The sequence below is a fragment of the Ursus arctos genome, unplaced genomic scaffold (assembly GCF_023065955.2).
Source record: "Ursus arctos isolate Adak ecotype North America unplaced genomic scaffold, UrsArc2.0 scaffold_4, whole genome shotgun sequence".
Taxonomy (NCBI): domain Eukaryota; kingdom Metazoa; phylum Chordata; class Mammalia; order Carnivora; family Ursidae; genus Ursus; species Ursus arctos.
This window is the reverse complement of record NW_026623056.1, coordinates 66,136,690-66,155,883: the sequence shown is the minus strand read 5'-3', so window position 1 is coordinate 66,155,883 and position 19,194 is coordinate 66,136,690. Positions and strand designations below refer to the sequence as shown.

At 37.4% G+C, this 19,194-nt stretch overlaps 1 protein-coding gene across 22 annotated transcripts in view; it reads left to right on the top strand.

Moving 5' to 3' along the window:
* The window catches only part of ROBO2 (roundabout guidance receptor 2), a 798,986-nt gene that overhangs the window by 228,480 nt on the left and 551,312 nt on the right, over positions 1 to 19,194 (top strand). Inside the window, exon 1 of one of the 22 annotated variants that reach the window (XM_044380787.3) lies at positions 4,631 to 4,920. The exons of the other annotated variants lie outside the window; for them this stretch is intronic. Coding sequence (XP_044236722.2) covers positions 4,914 to 4,920 — 7 coding nt within the window. The 5' untranslated portion in view covers positions 4,631 to 4,913. Of the gene's footprint in view, positions 1 to 4,630; positions 4,921 to 19,194 lie in introns of those variants that run through there. 22 annotated transcript variants of the gene reach the window in all.

Below are 19,194 nucleotides of genomic sequence, written 5' to 3'. Positions count from 1 at the left end.
TTTTTCCATCCAACCAAGAGTATTTTCTATAATGATGGTTTTCACAGTCACTCACCCCCCAAACCCCACACTAACACTGCTGTATTTTTAGCACATTGTTGAACAGTATGTGTATAAATAAGGAACTACTTTAAATGATTCTGATGTGCCTTAATAGGAGCATACACGTTCCCTCCCCACTAAGGAACGCTGACTTGTATAATGATATCTAGTTTAGAAATTGATACTTCTCTGTACATTTAGGGCAGCTTTCCATATATGCATTAGCAACAGAAAAGCGAAGTTTTAGAGATAGAATTAAGTGGATTACTTTTAATATTAGTCTCCAAATAAATGTCTCATTAATAGTTGAAAAAGAAGAGGAAGATTAAAAATAATATCCCCAGTAGTGGACATTGTCCTGCCCTGTTACTGCAATCATCATATCCAGGGCCCTATTTATCATCATTGACATTAAACTGAAGAATGGTCAGGAATTAGGCAGGTTGGACCCTCTTTATAGACTTACTTTGGATTTTTAAGAAAAAAATTCAAAGGGCCTTCACTGGAAAATTTACTTTTTAAAAAAGAAACTGAGATAAGGGCCAATATAGACATCCCTAAATTTTGCTAATTAAATATTTTTTTCTCCTAACAAGTTTATTGAGATATAATTCATATACCATACACTTCACCTACACAAAGTATACAACTCAGTGATTTTTCACATATTCACAGAATTGTGCAACCATCACTACAATCTAATTTTAGAACTTTTTTTGTTATCCAACAAAAGAAACCCTATATCCTACTGCTCACCTACCACCCCTCTGCCAGCTGCAGGAAGCCACTAGTCTGCTTTCCATCTCTGTAGATCTGTCTGTTTTGGATATTTCATGTATAAGAACCATACACCATATGGTCTTTTATGACTAGCTTCTTTCCGCTAGTCTAGTTTTTTCAAGGCTCATCCATGTTGGAGCACATATCAATACTTCATTATTTTACATTGCAGAGTAGTATTCCATATCATTTATCCTTAGAATTAATCAGTTCATGTTGTTTCCACTTTTTGGCTATTGTAAATACTACTGTTGTATTTGTGTACTAATCTTTATATGCCCCTATATTTTCATTTCTGGAGTTGATGGGTTATATGGTAACTCCACATTTAACCTTTTAAGGAACTGCAAGACTGTTTTCCAAAGCAACTGTACAATTCTACATTCCTACTGGCAATGTATGAGATGAATGTATTTTTTTTAAAGATTTTATTTATTTGAGAGAGAGAGAGTACAGTGGGGTGAAGTCAGAGGGAGAAGAAACCCGCCGCCCCCCCCCCCCCCCCCCACCGTGAGCAGGGAGCCCAACCCGGGTCTCGATCCCGGGACTCCAGGATCATGACCTGAGCCCAAGGGAGATGCCCAACAACTGAGCCACTCAGGCGCCCTGAATGTATTCTTCTAATTCACCTTGGAAAGAAAACATTGGGTGGCCTTTATGATTTGAATATGGTGTTTTATAGTGAAACAATTTTATATTATAATAATACACCTTCAATTTCCATCTGTACTAATTTCTAATCCCTTTCAATGATTGTCTCTCAAGTCTTCTCCAATCACCCTATAAAGTCTTACAAATGAAATTAACCTGAATTGAACTTTTCACTTTTAGCAGAGACTTCAGTAATACTAAATATAAATCATGGAACAATAGCACCTCAGAGCTAGAAGTTTTTGCAGTTATGCGTTACAGCTCTGTCATTGGTTGGACACATGGAGAACTGAAGCTCAGAGATTTTATGTGCCTTGTCACAGATCCCTTTGCTACTTAATGGTAGAGCTGTAACTAGGGTCCAGAGATGTTTGTTTCTATACCATGCTTCTCTTGAGAGACTGTTTCCAACTTCTCAGCCCTGGAACTCTTGTTAAAGAGTTTAACAAGAGTTCCAGACTCTCATTGCTGAAATGACCAGCTGTTTTCTGAACATGTCAACAGAAGAAATAGCTTGAGATACTTTGAGGTTATTTATTTGATTTAGCTCATACTTATTGAGCATTCACTTATAAACAAGGCAACTTGCTGTGGGCTCTGTGAGGAACATAATGACCTGTGAAATAGTTCCCACCTTCAACAAGATCACCCTTTATAAGAGAAGATAATACATGTTTGAGTTACTAAAGCAAAAGTAGTGTCTGATAAATGGTTGAAGATACATACAACATAGTGTGGGAACTCAGAGAAAGAAGAGATGATTTCCAGCTGGTGCAATCTGAGGGAAGTCAAGATCAAAGAGGTCACTTAGAGGAAGAGTGGGGTTTTAATAGGCAGAAAGATTGGAAATTGCATTAAAATAAAAGGAAAAATAGGAGGAATGGCACAGAGATGACAAAGATGTGCTAAGGGAAAGGCAATAAATCTAGTTGAGTTGTAACGTAGTTTGTCCATAGGGCACAAAGTGTAAGATTATTGAAAGAGAGTCAGTCAACAAACACTACTGAGTGAGTTTACATAAATATTTTAAACTTTTTATGCCTTTTTAAAAAAAGATTTTATTTATTTATATGACAGAGAGAAAGACAGCCAGAGAGAGAGGGAACACAACACAAGCAAGGGGAGTGGGAGAGGAAGAAGCAGGCTCCCAGTGGAGGAGCCCGATGCAGGGCTTGATCCCAGGACTCTGGGATCATGCCCTGAGCTGAAGGCAGACGCTTAATGACTGAGCTACCCAGGTGCCCCATAAACTTTTTATGCCTTTTTATCTGTAAAATAGTCATGGTGATAATATGTATCTCATAATAGTTGGTATGAGGAATAAATATGTATATATATAGGAAAACATGCATATATATGTATATATGTTATATAGAGAGAAATTATATGTAAAATGTTCTGAAGAGTGCCTGGTTCTTAATAAGCACCATTTAAATGTTGTTTATTATTATTTTTATTATATTGTTATTCCCTTTCCAGTATCATCTACAAGTAATTTTCAGAGGACTTTGGCTGTCAAGCTAATTATGAACTATGAGATGCATTTCATGATAATTTTTCATATAATCTTTCAAGCATGAGTCTTCAGGTGACTGATTAAGAACTTTTGTTGCCTCTTAAGGGCAGTCATCTGTGGCCACACCTATGCAACTGTGACAAACGTACTATGACAGGTGTGTTTCCATTGCATCATATGCTGATTACAGAACAAATGGGATTCCCAAGTGAGTGGCATTATGAATGAAAGGAATAAACAAGAGAGACCTACTACAAATAGCAATTTGTTAACAAATCGAACATGCTCATATAAACCTGCATTTTGGTTCATATTGACCGATTTTCATATTATCCAGAGTATTTTTTAGTTGGTGTTTTTGATACAGAGTACCATGAAATCAATATTGTATGAGACAAACTTACTTTGTTCTAAGTAAACACTCCTAGTACAGAAAATATTTTTGTAAAAATCAACATTCAGTCTGCTCTCGTATTTTTTTTCTCTAGTCCACTTATCTTTCTTTCATTTAGTATAGACGTTGATTCTAATAATTCTGACAATTATCCATTAATTAGTTTTCTATATTGAGTGGTTGTATATATCGGAAGGGATAATCTGAGTAAAGCAATATCATTACTATTGTGGAAGTCCACACACTTTGGGTGGCTAGAAGCTCTGGACTGCAGCTTTTGCTTTCCTACTAATTAATTGCATGACTTTAGATCCTTACTTTAAGAAAGATGAGATCTGACTGTGTAATCTCCAGAATCCACTTAGCCTTAAATTCTATTATTGTAAGTAATGTAGCTTAATGTTTTATCATTTATGATTATGTTTGAGTACAATTGGAGGAGAAAATTTAGTCTGAAAAAAAATTATCCAAAACCATTTACATCCGTCTTTGAAAATAATCAGTTTATTGTCCAATCCACATAGGGTAGAATCCTGTATTTTGGTGTGGGCTTCATGATGTGAATATGGATGTTAGGCAAAATTCACTAGTCTTATGATTTACATCCACTTTTATCCATTAATGACAAGCAGAACTCATGGTTTCTTTATTAATAAATTGAATTAAAAAATAATAATATTGAGAAAACAATAGTCTTAAGCCAATGTACTTACCATATGGCCACTGTAACTAGAACCATATGCAACCCAGCAGTTTCACTCAGGAGACAGAATTAATAGCCACTTTTTAATTTCCATTGTAAGAATTGATGTGGGATCTTTTTCCCTAGTTTTTGGTCCCAAGTCTTTTTGGAAATGAACTGGAGAACATGGAATATAACTCAACTATGCCATTACATGTCTTTTCAAGTTTAAACAAGAGACCCCCAGTTGAAGCCATTTTTTGTTTAGAAGATTTGTTGAAAACCTATGCAACAGTTACAATTAAAATGCTCATGGGTATGATCAAAAAAGGAACTTTTGATTTTCAAATAATTAAATGAAGTTTTCTTTATAAGAAAAGGTTATACATTTTATAAATCAAGGTTATGGGTGCACTTTGAAGTTTTATGATATTTATTTCCAAATACTGACAAATGCTAAAATACAGTTAAACTAAATCATTTAGGCATATCTGATAATTACAGAATATAATTTTCAGGATTACATTAAATTAAGGGAAATTCAGTTTGAACCTGGCAACAGACATTCTAAGATGTGTTTATATCTTTGTTTTAAAGTGAACTTTAATGTATTGTCAACAGTGTGGTTATTGACAACAAGGTTCATTGTTGATCTTTTAAACTAGGGAAGGCTTTTCACCTTTCCCTCCTTAAAATATGCAACAGCTTGTCTGTTCTAAATTACCTTTGGATGTCAACAACTACCGCAAGAAGCCATCACCCAAATGCCAATAATGTGATGCCCTCCCCACCTGGATCATTGATTGGAAGAGAAACTGAGTAAGAAGGATGTAACCTTTGAAAAGAAAATGCCAGGTAACTGAGCAATTTCTCAGCACTGTTTTCTTCATGCAAAATGGACCGTGAAGAGTTAGAACATGAATTTGATGGTCTCAGAACCACTTTTTTTCACTGCAGTGATAGTCCCAAGAGTTAAAAGCTAACAGTGAAAGAGTATTTACATGGTACCTGAGTCCCATACTCACAAATCTTCAGCCATCGTTCCGTTGATCTTTAAGCTTCCTTTCCTCCTCACAAATGCTGTTTAATATTTCACCAGAAAAGAAGTGCTAACAGATTTACCTGGGGAGTGCCTCGCTCACCGTCATGAAAACATGTCGGTGATTTTGTAGCTAAGTATGGTTTTAAGTGTTCCAGTCCGCCTTTGTGTTTGACAGCCTGGATAATGTCGACTTGTAATACAAAATGAAAGAAAAAAGAATGAGAAAAATATGTACAACATGTGGGTACGGATTTTGGGCAAAGATCCCTCTTATCCCCCTACCCCATACACACATGGCTGTAAGATATGAATAAACTTGAGTTGTTTGATGCCTGCCCTCTCTTACAATCCAACAACTTTTATTTGAAGAAGAACATTTTCCAGGCTATAAATTATTATTGTTCTGTTCAGCTAAACTGTAACACCTGGATGTTCATCAGTTGGGTTGTTATAAAACTCTTTCCAGATTTTTGAGGCTCCCAGTCTGTGTGTCCCATTGTGTTAAGCTTAAATTCCAGGTTGGTTCGACCACTTTTCAGAAAGTGGTTTTTATCTTCCTAAGCAGCAGCTGTAGATGGCAGGCACATCAGACAAGCAGACACTTGTTTTATGGTCTGTCTTGGGATTCAGTTTAAGTGTTCTGAACACGGGGTGCTACAGTTTACACGTAATCTTTGTATTAGAACTAGTCCAGGAGGTGCAAGGATGTACCTGGGAGGGGCAATCTCTGTGAAGAAGAAGAGGTTGGGGGGGGGCGTGTGGAACGTTGGAAAAGTGGAAAACTAAACATTTGAATGAAATGAATTGAACTAGCATTTGAAACTCTACTATATAGCAAGTGGACAAGCTGATATTTAGTTCTATGGATTGTTAACATTCACATAACACAGAATTATTTAGCATTTACTGAATCCTTTTTGATAATCAATTTGGGATCAAATGCAAAAGAACATGTGTCTGGCTTTGTATGACCCCAAATTCTTCCGTTTTCCCTTTGAGCAGATGACATGCCTTCTTTGCGGACTGATATTGGTTGCTAGGAGAAGTGCACTGGGCTGGTCTCCTCTTATCCAGCAGTAAAACTAAAGAGTGTATTGAGTAAGAGAAAGAGAGGCAGAACACAGTACAGGCCATGAATCATGACTTGTCTCCAATATGTCCACTTTACTCCCCTTTTTTGTCTCTTTAAAAACTTTTGTTTTTACCAATGATGCTTTCTTTCAGCCACTATCTATAATCCTTTTGGAGCCTGAGGGGATGAGGGTTTGCTAAAGGGAGACTGTGCTGCTAAGAGTCCACTCAGAGCCATAATGAAAGCCTTGAGAGTTATTCATGGGGCCACATTAGTGAGAATGCCCTACTCAGTGAATAGCATCAGTCAGCTGCCTTTGAAATCGGGTGATTAATACCTTCTGTTTTTAATGGGGGGGAAAAGGCAGACAAGAAAGGTCTTCATACTACTTTGGCTCCTTTGCAAATTAGATCTTATACATTGTCAAAGCTTTAGACAAAGAAGTTGCTAAATTTTCACTACCTGAAATAGTCTTTTTTTTTTTTTTTAAATCGTGTTTCATGAACTGTTAAGATACAACTGAAATGGTGAGACTATCCCAAGTGAACACTTATAAACAAAATCATTTAGCCAGTCTTGTATTTTGGTGATGTCTGTGATGGTCATCAAACTAAGAGGTTATATTAGATGTTATATGCAAAACGTCTAAGCTGATCTCTTTCACAGCATCCAAATCACATTTTTTGTTTGTTTGATAAAGCAACTAATTACAGTACTCTTGAGATTTTAGAGAAGCATCTAATGAGAAAGTGTTAAGGGTGGCAGGTGTTAGTTTCCCATGAGCACTTGGATGTAAGGGACGGTGTGATTTACAAAGAAGTCGTTATTTATGTATATATATGTATGTATGTATGTTGACATCTATAGGCTAGTTTAGCATAAGGGACTAGAGAGGCTATCATTATGATCTCTCTTCTTTTGATTGCATTGGGTATATGACATAGTTCAAATACAATTATTTGAGGTTTAGGAACCATGTCAATCATCTGAGATGCATCATTAGAAAAGATTCCAGTTTTGATGGCCTGTGTATGGCAACTAGAAAATGCAAGGTGACGCTTTTTCATACTATTTTTAGCATGATTCTCCTGTCATCTAGACTGGTAATATCCAGATGGTAAGGCAGGCCAACCCTTAGTGTTCTTTTGCAATCATTCTCACCCTGCGCTCACTTTACATTTTAACATTTATTTTTGGATGTAGCAGCCTTGTCTGGTCTTTGTACTCATGTTCATTGAAGAGCCTTTATTGTAGTCTGAATACAAACAACATTTAAAAAGCTCCATGTGATGCTTCCTGCAACCTGTTTTTCACTCTGTAGAAGTGAAATAGCTTGTTAAGACGTGGTAATACCCAAGGGCAATCAGAGATGAAAATGTAACGATTTGGTGGGTGATGTCTAGAGATCAGCTTCAAGTGAGGTCTGATTGAACATCTTTATTAGTGCTACAAAGGAGAGAACAAAATGGTAAAAAGAAATTATATATCCAATATTAGAAAGCTATCAGAACCCAACCCTCCCTGGCACACCCCTTAACCCATGAGCTTAGAAATGATTTGTAAAACTTCTTAGCAGAGTAAGAACTAATGCTTTATTTGGTATATAAATGTAAATGAATTCTTCAGGGAAATAATCAGAAATCTAGATATCTAAGTAGAGGGAGAAGCCAGAAAAACCAATAAAACTGAAAGGGCCCAGGGGATAAATAGCGGAGTGGGCGCAAGGAGAGAATAGGATTCAGATTAGGAGGGTTGTGTCCCAATTCAGGAGATTCTAGTGCCCGTGTAGGCGGGAGCTGCATCACTGACGAGGGAGATCCTCTTTCAATGAATGTGGCTGAAGTGCAATTGAAATACTTCTCTCACCTTGCACTTCATTGCAAGACCGGGAGAGTCTGAGGGAGATAGAAACAGGAGCGAGTACAAAGACAGATGCTTTTGGAAAATCCCTGTCCACTGAGACTAGATGTACTTACTGTCTCTGTATATCCTAGCCTATGATCGTGAGAAACAATGTTAAGATGGACCCCATTAAACCTTTTCTTAAATATTGAAGGAAAAGATTGGCAAAAATGTAGCCATGTTTAAAATATTTCACCAACTACTTTTCATGACTGAGTCACAAAAATTTGGAGACAGTGAGTTAAGTTTAGGTGAAAAGTACTCATATTTTAAAATTATCCTTGAATTAAGTTATAGGAGATGATTAATACAAAGATGCATTGCATTTCAAAAGAAAGGTAGTAAACAATATGAGTCTAGTTTGTAAGAGACAAGAATTTTAATCAGACGCATTGGTTGAACAGGATCCAGAACATAATTCTTTTATTAGTTTCAACAATAGTGAGGTCTTCTTAGGCATGCACCCTTTGGGGCTCTACACTTTAAGAGAAATGTGAAAAATTTTATAGTCTCTGTTCTATAGAGAGCTGCAAAATGGTAACTGGAATGGAAAATAATACCTAAGGTTGACGACCCAGGTTCAAATTCTTTTTTGTGTTTTTCTTCTGGTCTCATTATTTTTGCTAAATTATTGGTAGTGGGCACAACAATATCCTGAAATTGGATTTTAAAATCACCTTTCTCGGTTTAAAACATTTTCAAATGTTTGATAGGCATCACATGCAAGCTAGTACCTGAGCTTTGGTGATTATTTTATATCATTCATGATAAGCCCAAGAGAACAGAAAGAATGCAGAGCTGACTGCCAATGCCCATCAATGCCTTCCTATTCTTGTAGGCTCCTGTATCTCGGCTAGTCAGGGAAGGAGCGTGATACTGTGGACTGGGTGTCTTAAAACTATAAGGGCCCATAACTATTTCTGGCTTTGCTGATCCTAAGACCTCCCGTGTCCCAACTACTCAACTTCGCCTTTGCAGGGAGGAAATGGCCACAGACAATATGTAAACGAAAGAGCAGGGCTGTGTTCTAATAACACTCTATTTATGGACACAGAAGTTTTAATTTTCAATTTTTTTACATCACAAAATTTTGTTTCCTTTTTTCCCCAAAATATTGTTTTCTTTTGATTGTTTCTTTATGATTTAAAAGTGAAAAAAACATTTCCTGTGTATGCGTCATAGCACAACAGAGGGTGAGCCAGATTTGGCCTGAGGATTATATCTTGTAGAATACAAAATACCCATTTTCATTAGAGGGGTAGAAGAAAGAATGGGATGGGGCAAGAGGCAGATGGAACCAGAAGATGGATATCCCCCTTCCCACCCCGTATTATTTCTCCAAATTCATCACTTTCCATCCATTCTTTCAGCTTACATTTGGAATGCACTTACTACGTGCTGTTGATTGAGCTCTTTAGGTCTCGAGCTGACTCACATAAGGTCAGTGCCCTCAAGTACGTCTGCAGCTGAGGTATGTGTACAGTCTGCTAAGAACCTAAAAAGCTGTCCGCAGCCCTGTGAGAAAGCTTCACCAAACTTGCGCCGTCAAGGAGCGTTGTGACTGCCATTTGGACAAATATTTCTAGTGCAGGGGATAGCGTGGAACGGGTATTTAAGGCATGAGCTTAATAGATATGGTGTTTCTTTTTTTATGTTTTTATTTTAATTCCAATTAGTTAATATACAGTGTTATATTAGACACAGTGATTCAGCGATTCTATACATTACTCAGTGCTCATCATGGTAAGTGTGCTCTTTAATCCCCATCACCTGTTTCACCCCCATCGCCCCACCCATCTCCCCTCTGGTAATCATCAGTTTCTTCTCTATCATTAAGAGTCTGTTTCTTGGTTTCTCTCTCTCTTTTTCCCCCTTTGCTTGTTTGTTTCTTATATTCCACATATGAGTGAAATCATATGGTATTTGTCTTTCTGACTGACTGCCTTTGCTTAACATAATATTCTCTAGCTCATCCGTGTCATTGCAAATGGCAAGAGTTCATTCCTTTTTATGGCTGAGTAATAGTCCATTTTATATTTATATATGTATATATATACACACACACACATATAAATATGTGTACATAATATATATACATAAATATACATACATATACATATACATGTGTATATATGTCTTACGTATTCTTTATCCACTCACTAGTCAATGGAGCTTGGGCTGCTTCCATATCTTAGCTATTGTAAATAATGCTGCTATCCGCATAGGGATGCATATATCCCTTTGAATTAGTGTTTATGTAGTCTTTGGGTAAATATCCAGTAGTGCCGATTGCTAGTTCATAGGGTAGCTCTATTTTTAACTTTTTTAGGAACCTCTATACTGTTTTCCAGAGTGACTGTACCAGTTTGAATTCCCACCAACAGTGCAAGAGGGTTCCCCTTTCTCCACATCCTCATTCATACCTTGTGCTTCTTGTGTTGTTGATTTTAGCCATTCTGACAGGTGTGAGGTGATATCTCATTGTAGTTTTGATTTGCATTTCCCTGATGACCAGTGATGACAAACATCTTTTCGTGTGTCTGTGGGCCACCTGGATGTCTTCTTTGGAGAAATGTCTCTTCATGTCTTCTGCCCATTTTTCCCTTGGATTATTTGGTTTTTGGGTATTGAGTTTGGTAAGTTCTTTATGTATTTTGGATACTAACCCTTTATCAGATATGTCATTTGCAAAAATCTTCTCCCATTCTGTAGGCTGCGTTTTAGTGTTGTTGATTGTTTCCTTCAATGTTCAGAAGCTTTTTATTTTGATGAAGTCCCAGTAGTTTATTTTTGCTTCTGCTTTCCTTGCCTCAGGAGACATACCTAGAAGAATACTGCTATGGCCTATGTCAAAGAAGTTACTGCCTGTGTTCTTTCCTAGGATTTTTATGGTTTCGGGTCACACATTTAGGACTTAATCCATTTTGAATTTATTTGTGTGTATGGTGTAAGAAAGTGGTCTAGTTTCTTTCTTTTGCTTGTTGCTGTCCAGTTTTCCCAACACCATTTGTTTAAGAGACATTCTTTTTATTACTGGATATTCTTTCCTGCTTTGTCCAAGATTAATTGACCATAGAGTTGTTTCTGGGTTTTCTGTTCTGTTCTGTTGATCTATGTGTCTGTTTTTGTGCCAGTGCCATATTCTTTTGATCACTATAGCTTTGTAATATTATTTGAAGTCTGGAATTGTGATGCCTCCAGCTTTGCTTTTCTTTTTCAAGATTGTTTTGGCTATTCAGGGTCTTTGTGGTTCCATACAAATTTTAGAATTGTTTCTTTTAGTTCTGTGAAAAATGCATTTCATATTTTGGTTGGGATTGCATTAAACGTGTAGATTGCTTTTGGTAGTATAGACATTTTAACGATATGTATTCTTCCAATCCATGAGTGTGGAATATCTTTTCATTTATTTGAATCATCTTCAATTTCTTTTTTCAGCATTTCATAGTTTTTAGAATACAGGTCTTTCACCTCTTTGGTTAGCTTTATTTCTAGGCATTTCCTTATTTTTAGTGCAATTGTAAATTGGATTGTTTTATTAATTTCTCTTTCTATATGCTACATTATTAGCGTATAGAAATGCAACAGATTTCTATACACTGATTTTGTATCCTGCAACTTTAGTGAATTTGTTTATCAGGTCTAACAGTTTTTGGGGGAGTCTTTAGGGTTTTCTATATATATAGTTCATGTCCTCTGCAAATAGTGAAAGTCTTAACTTTTTGCTTACTGATTTGGATGCCTTTTATTTCTTTTTGTTGTTTGATTGCTGTGACTAGGACTTCCAGTACTATATTGAATAAAAGTGGTGAGAGTGAACATCCTTGTCATGTTCCTGACCTTAGGGGAAAAGCTCTCAGTTTTTTCCCATTGAGGATGATGTTAGCTGTGGGTTTTTCAAATATGGCCTTTATAATGTTGCGATATGTTTCCTCTAAACCTACTTTGTTGAGGATTTTTACCATGAATGGATGTTGTATTTTGTTAAATGCTTTTTCTGCATATTTTTGAAATGATCATGTGGTTCTTAGCCTTTCTCTTATTGAAGTGATAAATCATGTTGATTGATTTGTGAATATCGAACCACCCTTGCAAACCAGGAATAAATCCCACTTGATCATGGTGAATAATTTTTTTAAATGTATTGTTGGATTTAGTTTGCTAGAATTTTATTGAGGATTTTTGTGCATCTATGTTCATCAAGGATATTGGCCTGTAGTTCTCTCTTCTTTAGTGGTATCTTTACCTGATTTTGGTATCAGGATAATGTTAGCCTCATAGAATGAACTTTTCTTTCCTTTACTATTTTTTGGAATAGTTTAAGATGAATGGTATTAACTCTTCTTTAAATTCTCCTGTGAAGCAATCCGGTCCTGGACTTTTGTCTGTTGGGAGTTTTTTTGATTACTGTTTCAGTTTCTTTACTTATCAGTCTGTTCAAGTTCTCTGTGTCTTCCTGTTTTAGTTTTGGTGGTTGTTTCTAGGAATTTATCCATTTCTTCTAGCTTGTGCAGTTTGTTGGCATATAGTTTTTCATAATATTCTCTTATAGTTGTTTGTATTTCTGTGGTCTTGGTTGTTATTGTTCCTCTCTCATTTGTGATTTTATTTGAGTCCTTCCTTTTTTTTCCTCCCTTGACAAATCTGGGAGAGGCTTATCAATTTTATTGATTTTTTTCAAAGAACCATCTATTAATTTCATTGATCTGTTTGTTTGTTTGTTTGTTTTTTTAGCTTCTATACCATTTAAATTTGCTCTAATCTTTATTGTTTCCTTCCTTCTGCTGGCTTTAGGCTTTGTGTTTTGTTCTTTTTCTAGCTTCTTTAGTTGTAAGGTTGGATTGTTTATGTGAGATTTTTCTTGCTTTTTAAGGTAGGCCTGTGTTGCTATAAACTTCCCTCTTAGAACTGCTTTTGCTGCATCCCAAAGTTTGAACCATTGTGTTTTCATTTTCATTTGCTTCCATGTATTTATTTAATTTCTTCTTTTGTTTCCTGGTCAACCATTTCATTATTTAGTAACATGTTACTTAACCTCCACGTATTTGTGGTCTTTCCAGATTTTTTCTCATGGTTGACTTCTAGTTTCATAGCATGTGGTCAGGAAAGATGCGTGGTATGACTTCAGTCTTATTAAATTTGTTGAGTCTTGTTTTATGGGCTAATATGTGATCTATTTTGCAGAATGTTCTGTGTGCACTTGAAAAGAATGTGTATTCTGCTGTTTTAGGATGGAATGTTCTGACTATATCTCTTAAATCTATCTGTTATAGTGTGGCATTCAAACCCATTTTTTCCTTGTTGATTTTCTGTATAGACGAACTGTCCATTGATATAGCTCCCCTACTATTGGGGAGCCTGTGTGGCTCTGTCAGTTAAGCATCTGCCTTCAGCTCAGGTCATGATCTCAGGGTCCTGCTCATCGGGGAGTCTGCTTCTCCCTCTCCCTCTGCCCCTCCCTATCACTTGTGTACTCTCTTTCTCTGCTCTCTCTCTCTCAAATAAATAAATAAATAAAATCTTAAAAAAAAAAAGTCCCCTGCTATGATTGTATTATCATCAATTAGTTCCTTTATTGTTAACTGTTTTATGTATTTGGGTGCTCCTATGTTTGGGTGCATAAACATTTACAATTGTTATATCTTCTTGTTGTACTGTCCCCTTTATTATTATATAGTGCCCTTATTTGTTTCTTGTTATTGTCTTTGTTTTAAAGTCTATTTTGTCCGATATAAGTATTGCTTCTCTGGCTTTCTTTTTCTTACTTTGTTTTTTCTTCTTCTTCTTCTTTTTTAAAGTAAGCTCTATACAGGGCTTAAACTCACGACCCCGAGATCAAGAGTCACATGCTCTATCAACTGAGCCAACCAAGTGCCCCTTACTCTGGCTTTCTTTTGACATCCTTGGCATGATAGATGTCTCGCTGTCCCCTCACTTTCAATCCGTAGGTGTCTTTAGGTCTAAAACGAATCTCCTGTAGGCAGCAAATAGATGGGTCTTGTTTTTTTATCCATTCTCTTACCCCATGTGCTCCTTTGACTGCAGCATTTCGTTCATTTACATTCAAAGTAATTATTGATAGATATGTACTTATTGCCATTTTATTACTTGTTTCGTGGTTGTTTCCGAAGATTTTCTGTGATCCTTTCTTGTCTTTTTCTCTTTCATGTTTTGCTGATTTTCTTCAGTGACATATTTAGATTTCTTTCTCTTTTTCTTTGCATATTTATTACTCGTTTTTGATATGGTTACCATTAGGTTTGTATATAACCTCTTCTGTGTATAGCAGTCTATATTAAATTGATGCTGGTTTAAGCTGGAACCCATCCTTTACTCCTCTCCTCCCCATATTTCAGGTATATGTTATTATGTTTTATAGCCTTTTTTTGTGAGTTCCTTGGCTGCTTTTTTACAGAAATATGTTCATTGTTCTGCTTTTGTGTTTTCTACATTTATATTGTTACTTTTGGTCTCTCCTTTCCACTCAGAGTCCCCTTTAATATTTCTTGGAGAGCTGGTTTAGTGCTCATGAACTTCTTTAGTTTTGTTTTCTGGGAAACTCTTTATTTCACCTTCTATTCTGAATGATGGCCTTGCCAGATAGAGTATTCTTTGCTGCAGACTTTTACTATTTAGAATTTTGAATATATCATGCCACTCTCCTAGCTTGCAAAATTTCTATTGAAAATCTCCTGCTGGCCTTTTGAGTTTTTCCTTGTAAGTTACTGACTTCTTTTATCTTGCTGCTTTTAAAATTTTTTCTTTATCACTATATTTTGCCAAATTAATTACAATATGTCTTGGTGTGGATCTGCTTTTGTTGATTTTGATGGGAGTTTCTGTGCCTCCTGGATCTGAATACCTGTTTCCTTCCCCAAATTAGGGAAGTTTTTAGCTATTATTTCTTCAAATAAATTTTCTACCCTCCTTTCTCTCTCTTCTTCTGGGACTTCTATAATACCAATGTTATTACTTTTTTTTTTTTTTAAGATTTTATTTATTTATTCGACAGAGATAGAGACAGCCAGCGAGAGAGGGAACACAAGCAGGGGGAGTGGGAGAGGAAGAAGCAGGCTTATAGCAGAGGAGCCTGATGTGGGGCTCGATCCCACAACGCCAGGATCACGCCCTGAGCCGAAGGCAGACGCTTAACTGCTGTGCCACCCAGGCGCCCCATTACTTTTGATAAAGTCACCAAGTTCCCTAAATCTATTCTCATTTTGCATAATTCTTCTTTCTCTCTTTTGTTCAGCTTGATTACTTTCCATTACTCTGTCTTCTAGGTCACTAATCCATTCCTCTGCTTCTTTCATCTTGCTATTCGTTCTATCAAGCATGTTTCTCATTTCCTTTTTTGAGCCCTTAACTCTGCTATGTTATTCCTTATCTCTGTGTTAAGGGTCTCGCTCATGTCTTCCACTCTTTTCTCAGGTCCATTGAGTATTCTTATGATCATTGTTTTAAGTTCTCTATCAGGCATGTTACTTATATCTGTTTTACCTAGATCTCTGGCCAATGGCTTTGACCTGCTCTTTCATTTGGGAAACATTTCTCTGTCTTCTCATTTTGTCTGCCTTTCTGGTCTGTTTCTGTGTGTTAACAAAGGGAGCTATGTATTCTGCTCTTGAAAGTAGTGACTTTATGAAGAACAGGTCCTGGGGTGCCCTGCAGTGCAGTGTTCCCTGTTCACCAGAACCTGGCATTTCAGGAGAGTATCCTATGTGTGTTGTTTTCGCCTTGCTGTTGTGTCTGAGCCACTTTTCCTTTCAGTGTAGTCGACTGCGCTAACTCTCTGCCTGTTGTGGGCTGTGCTTGCCCTTTGTGGTGTTAGTGGGACACAGGAAGGCAAGTGGGCAGGGCTGTTAGGAAAATTTGCTCAGGACCACTAGCTCTGTTCCAGGTACCTGAAGCACTATGGTTGCTGGGGACACGAGGCTGGGCGCGATGTGTGGCAATAGCTGGGTGTACCTGGGCATGGTGGGGCAGCTGGGCATGGTTCATGGTGGCAGCTGTGCACCCCTTGGCTGGGCAGGGTGTGTGCACTAACAAAATTTGCCCTAAGCCCAGGGCCAAGGTTAGCATGGAGTGGGAGAGTCCTCGGGAGAACTTGTGGGCCTGGCACACTGCTGGCAGTTTAGGCCTCAAGTATCTGTGTAGCCCCGCCTCCCACAGATGGCCCTGTGTTTATGCTGGGGGAGTGGGGAAGGAAAATGGCGCCTGCCAGCTCCCTGGGTTTCAGAGAAGTCCCTCAACACATTCCAAAATCAGCATGAACAGATCTGTCTCCCATTTGCCCCCAGGTGTTGTGTAAACTGCTGTTTTCATGTTGCCTGTCTGTGCAGGTTGCTGTCTCTTTAAGGGCTGTGACCCAGCTTTCACTCATCCTCCAGTCTGGCCCAGTGCTGAGTCAGCTGACTTTTAAAGCTCCGGGCTCCAAGTCCCACTAGTTATACAAAGTCACAGATTTCAGCCCCTCTGGATTTTAAAGCCAAACGTTATGGGCGTGAGTCTTCCCCATGTGAGCTCCCTGATGCAAGGCCCAGTCTCTCTGCCCTCTCCGTGTGCACAGCTCCCTCTCTTCTGCTAGCAGCTCCCTCTGCCTTTCTGTCTTTCCTAACCTTTCTAGATGCAGATTCTTTTCAACATTAGTTGTGGAGTTTGTTCTGCCAACCTTTGGATCACTCTCCAGTTTACTGACTTGTATAAGGGTGCTGTCTAGTTGTAAATGTGCGACGGGGGGGAGCTCTGGGTACTCTGCCATCTTCCCGCCAATTCTCAGTGATGTGGTGTTTCTGACAGAGGTATAGGGATAGAGAGGAGATTCCTCTGGGGAGCAGAGATGGAGCGTTTCTTGAGAAAGGCTCAGTCATGGAGAGAAGGTGACAAAAACCCATCTAGAGATTTTAAAGTGGGTTAACGTTATTCAAAAATACAATATGTGACCTCTATCAAAGTGTTATTAAAGATGAAAAGACCAAAGGCAGAGAAAGTCTTTTAGGGATAAAACGGTGAGATGATAAACAAACAGAACACCACTAGATGTGCAGGGAGAGAGACTGATTCAAAAACTATAGTGGAGGTAGATTTGACAGAATTGGACTGGGTGGGGGGGAATACAGAGAAAGTGCAAGAGTAGATATATTTGAGGGTTCAGGTTTAAACTGGGAATTTGAAAAGGTGAGTCAAAATTTAGACACCCTCAAGTATACTTATATCAGTGATCTTTCAGCCTGTATAAGGGAAGATTTTTTCTTCATGTCCTTCTTTGCTGGTCTTCTAAATTTGAAGACAGTGGTAGTTCTTTGCTATGTGTGATTTCCTGTCTTTCTACTTATTTGAGCTTGTATAAATTTGAACTCAGCTTTAGATTTGATTTCTTGTCTTTCTACTTGCTTGAGCTTGTATAAATTTGAACTCAGCTTTAATCTGTAATTTAAAAGTATAACACCAGCTACTGTATACATGATTTCCTTTGGAAAGTTCAAATAGTTCCACTTGTATAGAGAACATAGTATCTTCAGAATCAAGAACAAATTCACAAAGCTTTCCAGGAGATAGCTCTACTTTCTGTTAGGGTACAGGAAGGCCCATGTTTACATCTTGGTCCATTTTATATCAGCCGAATTGCACAAAATAGGGCTCTATTAATTTTGAATGAATTAAATTGTCCTTAATAACAGTTTTTTTATGCAGAAGCTGATGCAGTTTATGCCATCTGACCCCAAATATGTTCATGAGTAAAACTCCCTATTGGAGTCAAGGATCTTGCTTCCTTCCATTAGAAGGAAGTAAGCCGTGGAGAGGAGGAAACCTGGACAGTGACTTTTCAAAGTAAATATGTCCTCTGGACCAACTTGGTGGTTAATAAGCTATGCAGCCTGAGAATAACGGTCGAGGGAAGATTGTACAAGTGAGATTCTTTGCTGGCTGTAAAACTGTGTTGGCTTCTTCCATCTAGTCTTGAGAATTCCTCATATTTTTTGTTCCTGGTGTAAGATAGTGATAGACAGAAATAGAAGACAGCCAGTATCTCAGTAATAAGAAAGTAAAAAATAAGTTAAGATGGACAGTGAGGTGAAGGAGGCCAATTCCTAGAGTTTCTAATTGGTCTTGTTTTGTCAGTTTTATGTTACTGTCATGCTGTGGGGCCACATCATAGCTCTCATTTGAAAGCATATGGGCAGCGTGCCAAACATCACTGCACCCAGTGCTTGAGAGGATTCTAACTCTACAGAATTTCATCAGTATGTATGTGCCTTCTATATATATTTGCCCAGAGTGTAATATATCAGTAATGAGATAATCGCCCTGATAATTATGTGCCTACATATTAAATTCGGAATCACGACACAGGAATAACTAGAATGAGAGAGGCTTTCATTCTTTTTTTTAGAAATAACACACAAAACCTACTCACCTGGAACACACCCTTCTGTGTTTCTATACGCTACTTTTATAGTTTAATTTTTTTAAAAAAGATTTTCTTTTCTATTCAATGAGCACCACCTCTTCCTACTAACATCAGATCCTTTTGCATCTGGTATCCATCGTTCTGTAACACAGAGCATGTAATGTTGGAAATGATGGCTCTGATATCAGGAGTCTCTGCGGAAAATTCATTCTCCTGGTTTTGTTGTTGGGCCAGTATATTGCATATTGTATTGATGGAGGGGCTTTGATTTTCATAATAGTCTGTGAGCTCTGGAGGGACTGGTTTGCTGACGAGGCATATAGAAATGATTAGAAGTATAGAGTGTCTCCCAATGAATCTAAAATAGAAATATAGATGCTGCAAAAGAAAATATAGTAGACCCTTTTTTCCTATGCATTGTGATTTCCTGACTTGTTATCATATCACAATACTCCTGAGTACCTTCAATTTCCATTCCATGCGAGGGTTATACAGAGTTTGAGAAAAATATGCAGTTAGAGGACTCATTTAAGTAAGTATATCCACATATAAACTGATATAAATTGGACTGAACTGTAAATTGTGTTATATAAATATAACTAAACTACATTTTCGTACCCTGAGGAACTAATCAAAATGAGTGGGGTAAGGTTATTACACCCTATCCCAATCAATTTATTCTGTAAATTTATATAACTATTA